General features: G+C 44.4%; 1 protein-coding gene across 2 annotated transcripts in view; it reads right to left on the bottom strand.

The window, feature by feature from the left end:
* Nucleotides 1-4,900: 4,900 nt before the first annotated feature.
* Nucleotides 4,901-8,032, bottom strand: part of cpped1 (calcineurin-like phosphoesterase domain containing 1) — a 61,090-nt gene continuing 57,958 nt past the window's right edge. Inside the window, exons 4-5 of one of the 2 annotated variants that reach the window (XM_063220581.1) lie at nucleotides 5,638-5,909; nucleotides 4,901-5,144 (exon numbers count right to left, since the gene is read on the bottom strand). In XM_063220581.1, coding sequence (XP_063076651.1) covers nucleotides 5,683-5,909 — 227 coding nt within the window. In that variant the 3' untranslated portion in view covers nucleotides 4,901-5,144; nucleotides 5,638-5,682. Of the gene's footprint in view, nucleotides 5,910-8,032 lie in introns of both variants that reach the window. The other variant, XM_063220582.1, reaches the window with a different exon arrangement.

Below are 8,032 nucleotides of genomic sequence, written 5' to 3' on the forward strand. Positions count from 1 at the left end.
TTGACACCTCTGCACGTGTGTGTGTGTGTGTGTGTGTGTGTGTGTGTGTGTGTGTGTGTGTGTGTGTGTGTGTGTGTGTGTGTGTGTGTGTGTGTGTGTGTGTGTGTGTGTGTGTGTGTGTGTGTGTGTTTGTGATTATTGGCAATATCTTATTTATATGTTTAGTTTAAATGCACATTGGAGACTGGTCAAACGCAATTTCAAACTTATGTGGTAACCCTGTCACATCGAATTTTGACAAAGTACACTTGACTTCACTTGACTTGACAAGTAGTGCACTTCGATATCCTGTGCTAGCCTGGGTCTATCGATATTGCTTAGGAGGCAACATGGAATTCCACATGGTGCCAGCCTGGGGTATAGCCTAACCCACGGCTTCCAAAACTTTGCCATGAGAAGGCCCCCCCAGACACAGGTATATTTCAGCCAAGGCCCTCTTGACATGTGCCATGCTATTTTTTCTGTGCACCCAGTTTCGCAACTCAATGAAGTTGGTGCATTCAAGTACTTCAGAAAGCATATTACATATATAAACATTGTAAAGAAGATTATTCCACTGGGATTATCTAGCCCATTTTTGGTTCATTTTGGCTATTCAAATGATTAAATTATTTATTTTATTTTGCTATATTTTTCCAGCCAACCTGCCGCTGCCCCCCAGGGGTCCCCGGGCCCCACTTTGAAAACCACTGGCCTAACTTACAAACCATGTTTGGAGGAGCACAGCATGTCCATCTGATAGTTTTCGCTACTCACGTCGGCAAGAGTGCCCATCCAGGGCCGTAGCTGTGGTGCTGACGGGGCCATCGTCAGCCTGCACTCTGGAGCAGCTACACTTACTTATCCACTCGGTAAGAGCAGCTCGCCATCGATTCGACCGACAGCTGACACTCGCCAAGGCTGGCCACCAGGGAGGACTTTACAGCGTGATACGCCCCAACCCCCTGGGCGAGCTGGACCAGAAACTGCACTACACTTCTGGCCAGACTGCACATGGAAGTAGGGCTGCTGACAGCACTGGCGGGGCCCAGGATAAAAGTCATCTGAAAAGGCACCCCTACCCACTCAATATACAATTTAATGGGGACCCAATTCTGGGCCCCCCCCCTATCACTGGGCCTGGGAGAACTGACCCCTATACCCGACCCAGTCCACTTCCCTGCATCTCACCGTTGGGCATCACTGGCCAACCTGTGCATGTAAAAAAACAGTGGAGGCATCTTGATAGATGGAGTTATTGGTAGAAAGGGATGAAAAAGTTGCATGGCTTTCAACTAGTGCACTTAGATGCCCTGTGATAGCTGGGGTTCATCGATATTACTTATGATGCAGCAAAGAATTTCGTGTCATATTACTATAGGCCTACTAAGCAAGTTATTGATAGAAAGGGGTCAAAAGGTTGTATGGTTTCCAAGCCGTACATTTTAGATGCCCTGCGATTACCTGCTTCCATAAATATTGCTAATGATGCAGCATGGAGTTTCATGTTGTGTTACGCACTTGACAATCTGAATCTACTATCATGGACTTTTCCTTCAAGGCAGCGCCTGGAGCAGAACCGCAGAACAGGCAAGGTATTGGGTTCACAAAATTCATTCTGCACACCTTTTAAGACAGTGATTCTCAAACTTTTTCAGACCGAGGACCACTTTCCCCCCCCCCAAAATGTTTAGGGACCACCTGTCAACTGAATTGACAGTTGACGGGTACTATTTAACACTGCTAATTTTAATGTGATTATTTACTTTTTAGTCACATTTACAAGCCTGTCTTATTGTGTTGAATATATGACTTCAGACGTGTTTGGCTTTGTAATAATGTTACAAATATAGCCTTCTGCTGGAAAAGTGGAAATCCCCTTGCGGACCACCTGAGCTCTGTCACGGACCACTAGTGGTCCCCGGACCACACTTTGAGAATCTGTTTTAATTCATTCTGCACACCTTACAAGAGGACATGAAGAGCTTTGGTTTGTGTTTGGGGACCCTCCACATACTACGAGCTAAGTGTGATGTTGTTTGTTGAAGACTTCGAAATGTGCTTTTGAAAGGTGGTGTAATGGCAAACCAATACGCCGGCTGCATCAAGCATATAGCACAGCTAATGTGGACAACACCACTAATGTGGTATCGTCAAACTTTCTCGAAACACATCCTTTTGACGTGATTTTTCTCTCAAGTGATTGTATTTCATCCCAAACATGCAAAAAAAACCCTGAATAAGTTTCAACTCTGAATAATTCCTTTAAAGGGACACTGTGCAGGAAATGGTCAAAAAGGGTAGTGCAACTATGCTGCTCATTGAAACGGGGCTGCCTATTGTCAAATTTAATCTTTACATGAAAGTTTACTAAGTAATAAACAAATATTTTCTAGTATGGTCCAAGTACAGTCATTTTTGCAGCTAAAATTGGCTATTTTTGGAAATTCAAAATGGCGGACCATGGAGAAGATCCCGCTTTTCATGTATGAAAAGTGCAATTTTTCCAGTCATAATGAATACTTAGAATTTGATGCTCGTGGTAAGTATTCATGAAAAAGGTAACATTTGTGAATGGGCAGCATGAATTCTGGAAATAAACAACTAAAAATCTCACACAGTGTCCCTGGGATATAACCATACTTAAGCAGGTTTGGAGATTGTCTCCATGTGACAATTTTCACTTCTGACCGGTAGTGCAAGAAAAAACCACGTAAGACGTAGGAGTACACAAAAAGCTTTTGCTATTTGGCAATAATATTTATTGCTTTTTTTCCAAGGAAAGTAAAATTCAAACAGTAGATGCATTTGGTCATGACATATCAATTATTATCAATAAAAACCGAAGATGTGAAGATGACAATATTATTTTGTTAGTATGTAATTAAGATATTGTAGATTTTAGGAAAACTGTCCCCGCCCTCCTTTCCCCATCCCAGAGTGACATTGGGCAGGAAATGCCCCCCGTGCGTAACAAGATAAATTCAGTTCCATCCCAGCGTCTGGTGTGGCAATACTGAGTCACAATCTAATCAAAGCCGCGGGGAAAAGAAGACGGATGAAACGTCATAGGAGGGCAGTCAGCTGGGCCCCTTGGATATTTTCTCACCATATCATTGCCATCACAAGTCACACAAATCACCCCCTCATCCAATACCACCCCCCACCATCCCACCACCAAGCCCCGGCACCTCACTGCAAAAAAGTGCCTCCAAACAAGGGAAGGCCAAAACTAGACGTGTGAAATGAGATCAGTGCGATCGTCTTTGACAGTCCACCCACCAAACCAAATGTCTCTCTCTTTCTCTCTCTCTCAGCTCAGTCCTGGTCATCGCATCACGGCTGTGTTTCTCAATGGTTTCCATGGTGATGCCCCCCCCCTCTCCATCCTCTCCTCTCCTCTCCTCTCCTCTCCTCTCCTCTCCCCTTCCTCTCGTTTCTGCCGCTTATGGTGTAATGAGTGGAACGGGCAGAGAGAGATGATGCTAGGGGGGGGAATGAACTCGTCCAACCTCTTTTCCAACAGTCAGTGCATTCAAATGATACCCACCGGCGACTATGACACATACCCAAACAAAACAAACATCATCATCAAAAAAAAAAAACACGGTTTGTTTTCTCAGTAGGCTTAGTGAAATGATATGGGCAACATAGTGGTTTATGTTTACACAGATGTGTCGTAGTGGCTCTAAGGTAGGTGGTTTAGTTAGTATTGGTGGTAACACTTAACTATATGCCAGTGTCATTCGTATGACATAACAGTGTCATAGCAGCGTCGTAACACAGTAATGCATGTGTCAAACATTATGTCAATATCATAAACATTTTATGACTGTCATTAATTGACATTCGGTTATGGTGAAGACAGTCCTAATAATGTCAACTTTTCATGACCATAAAAGATTTATGACATTGATCATGTTTATGACTCATCATGACACTGTTTTGACACCGTTATGTCATACGTATGACGTTGGCGTGAAGTGAAGTGGAACCGTATTGGCGGCTGATGGCAGCATAGTGAGAGTGTACGAGATGGAGAAAGGACATAGCGTCACTGAAACCTTTCAAAATCATCACACCCTTAAGTACACACACACACACACAGACACACAGTCACACACCCACACACACACACACACACACACACACACACACACACACACACACACACACACGTCAATAGAAAAAAAATGAAGATTCAGAGATTGGAAGGAAAAAAAAAACTGGAAAAAGAACAACTCATCTAAGTGTTGACAGCTCTCTTCCACATGTCAATCAAACCTGAGATTATAAAAAAGAGGAACAAAACCTTGAGTACCTAGGCTTAGCATAGTTTGTTTTTGATCTTCCCACCCTGTATAAAAGGAAAATGTTCTCCCCAGTCTTGTCTCATGAAGTGCTGTTCCAGCGTCACACTTCCATCCACCAGCCTCCCCATATGAAAAAGAAATACATAAATCTTATAAAATGAAATCTTTATAAATGGCGGTACAAGTTTTGTATGGCACATACTACAAAAGTGAGTCATATATGAGTAAAGGACGTAGCCACATTCCATCCAAAATGCACATGTTGCAGAGTATTGTATTGAGTTTGTCACAGCGTATTTAAATATTACATACTGTATCTCATACGGACCATTGTCATACACAGTATTGTCAAACACAGTATAATAACATGGATAAAATAACACTGTAGATTGAATGAGTGTGTGTGTATGTGCATGTGTGTGTGTGTGTGTGCCTGTGCCTGTGTGTGTGTGTGTGTGTGTGTGTGTGTGTGTGTGTGCCTGTGTGTATGTGTGTGTGTGTTTGTGTGTGTGCGCCTGTGCCTGTGTGTGTGCCTGTGTGCATGCCTGCGAGTGTGTGTGGGTGCGTGCGTGCATCTGTTTGTGTGTGTGTGTGTGTGTGTGTGTGTGTGTCTGTGTACTGTGGGAAATGTAATAAATTAAATACATTATAATGAATTGAAATAAAAACGTACTTAAACAGTAAGTACCATATAAGACTTGAGCCATTCAGAAATCAATTATTAATCTTATATATTACTTTAATACATATATATTTCTTTTTCATGGGTCTTGCCTCCGTCCATGGCCAGGCGTGAGGTCCTCGTCCATGCCGCGTTCTCAGAGCTGGTCCAGACTGTGGCTTCATATGTCCCTGAAACATGTAATAAAACCTGATAATGTAGTAATAAACTCCCCATTAATGCAACACGTTCAAATAAGGGTAAGTACACTAACAATAAAGTAGCCGTAAACACTATGGTAAGGGTTGTTAATGAATACATATGCATCTAAATGCCACATGTTAATAGTTAATCGTGCGATGTATTATTATTTTCAAACATTTTCCAAATTTTTCACATTCTCATTTTTTTAAATATTTTTTAGGGGGTTCTTCGACTTTATTTGACAGGACAGTGAAGAGTGGGACAGGAAATGAGTGGGAGAGAGAGAGACGGGAGACGATCGGGAAAAGACCCGGGTTGGGAATCGAACCCGGGTCGCCCGCATAGCAGTCCAGTCAGGCCACGGCCGGGCTCACATTTTGTGGCAGCAGAAAAATCCTGGTTTTCCCCCATTATTTATCTTGTCATGTGATTGTCCTGATCCCAGGTCAGCTGATTTTGGACGCGCAGGCTTTCACATACTCCTTCTAGTATCCATCCATCCATCCGTGCGCGTGTCGTGAAGCATCAGGCCATCAGCAGCTGCTTGAGGTCCTCGTCCATGCCGCGGTCCCGCAGCTGGTCCAGCGTGTGGTAGCGGTGCACGATGCGGTCGGCCGTCACCACGACGATGCGCAGGCCGTGGGTGTCCTGTCCCAGCTGGCAGCCGATGGCCGACGTCACCACCATGTCCAGGCCGTCGAAGCAGCCGCCGGCGTTGCGGTGGTAGTGACCCGAGAACACCGCCTTCACGCCTGCAGTCAGGAGAAACGAGAATAGAAGAAACAGTAAGAACGTTAGATAGAGCTAGGGTTAGGTTTAGGTCAGAGTTAGGTTTAGAGTCAGGAGAAACACAAGAGAATAGAGCTCGGCTTAGGATTGGGGAGTGCAGTTTAGAGTTAGGTTTCAGTACTACCCAGGCTCCGCCCTCGCAGTGACGCAACACCTTCGGCTCAGCGACACTCACTCAGGCAAACTGCTTGTTCACGTACATTCGGGTTCCCACCACGGCAAGAAACTCCACCCACTTTGTCGGGAACTAATCAACTTTGAGCATTTCCAACCGTCCTGGGTAGAAGCGTGTTCAGTGACGTTGTTTAAGCAGAGACTAAGAAATGTTTAGTTTAATGTTTTGGCTTAGCCTGTTCTGCCCTCGACCAGTAGCAGCAAAACAAGGGAGGTGGATCAACCATGCCGTTTAAGAATGTTATGCTCTTGGTCAGACCAAGCCGCGAAGAGATTTGAAAGTCATGGTAATCAGGCAAGGTTTCAGAGTTTATGGCTTACGTCCAAGCCATTGAAGTAGCTGCCCACATTGCGGTGGAAGTGGCCTCAGAAGACACAGAAGCCATGTGTTATAAACTAGCTATTACCAGAATGGCAATGATTTTTCAGTGATTACCTATTACAACGTTCCAGTGGTGGGGCTACGGTTACGTTTGCATAGCAGAGATCCGGTAGCAGAGCACAGTTGGGAATGGAAGGAAAAGTGCCATGTTGAAAAGTTAGTGGTAGAGGGCAGGACAAAGCGCCACATTGAAAGTCTAAACAAAGTCTATTGGCAAACACAAGCCAGGAAGATTAGTGCCATACAGTACACGATCTTCCTGGCTTGTTGATGATTGATGGGGAAAGAACTGGTGGGGGTAAAATAATGGATAAGCGGGAGGGATAAAACTGGGTAGAATGAGAAAAAAAAAGAAAGGAAATATTACATAACATTTGACAGACGCTTTTATCCAAAGCGAATTAAATTCATGAAAGAAATGAAAGGAGGAAGAGGAGGGGGAAAGGAAGAAACCGAGAGAAGAAAATGAATGGTAGGAGAAAGGAAGAAAGGAATGGGTCAAATGAAATAAAAACAACATTTCGGGACAAAAAGGGGCAGAGAAGGGAGGGGAAGGAAGGGGTGAAGAAGAGATGTAACAGAGGGACAAAAAGGGCAGCAGAGGGAGGGGAAGAGAAAGGGGTGATGAAGAGTGGGTAGAGGAGAAGAGAAATAACACTGTCATTAGACAGATTCTACGATATACACTGTGCTCCTCACACAGACACAGGGAGCAGGAGGATGGCCACGCAAGCGACGGACAGTGCTCTTTTCAGGAGTGTGTGTGTGTGTGGACGATGGCAAGCCTGAGCATATTCTGCTACACACCTTGTGTACACACACACACACACACACACACACACGCGCGCGCACCACAGACACACCACACCACACACACACATCACAGATGTACATACAGAATATATACACAAACATCACAAATATACAGTGCATTTGTACAAACATAAACACATGTACATATGATAACACACACACACACACACACACACACACACACACACACACACACACACACACACACACACACACACACACACACACACACACACACACACACACACACACACACACACACACACACACACACACACACACACTATTACACATTTTTTTGTCCCCAAGAGATCTAAGCATCTCACATCTTCAAAGGACATCAATTTTACATGACCCCCTCATTGTAATTCAAATTCGTGTACACGTAATGCGGATGAAAAAAAAGCAACAACTACACAGTGCGAGTGTGGTGGACTGAGTGGGTGGCTTTGGTTGTCCGAATCAAAGGCCATGTCACCACCGTACATACACAATGGACAGTGTGTGATGAGGGACACTTGTGTGTACACTGTGTGTACATTGTGTGTGTGTGTGTGTGTGTGTGTGTGTGTGTGTGTGTGTGTACTGTATATTTCGCTCGCAGCCTTGCTGTGACTTTCACTCTTCGAAGCCACCATCCATCATCGAGAGAGAGAGAGAGAGAGAGAGAGAGAGAGAGAGAGAGAGAGAGAGAGAGAGAGAGAGATGGAGAGAGAA

Source organism: Engraulis encrasicolus, chromosome 17 (genome assembly GCF_034702125.1).
Source record: "Engraulis encrasicolus isolate BLACKSEA-1 chromosome 17, IST_EnEncr_1.0, whole genome shotgun sequence".
In the NCBI taxonomy this organism is placed as follows: Eukaryota; Metazoa; Chordata; class Actinopteri; order Clupeiformes; family Engraulidae; genus Engraulis; species Engraulis encrasicolus.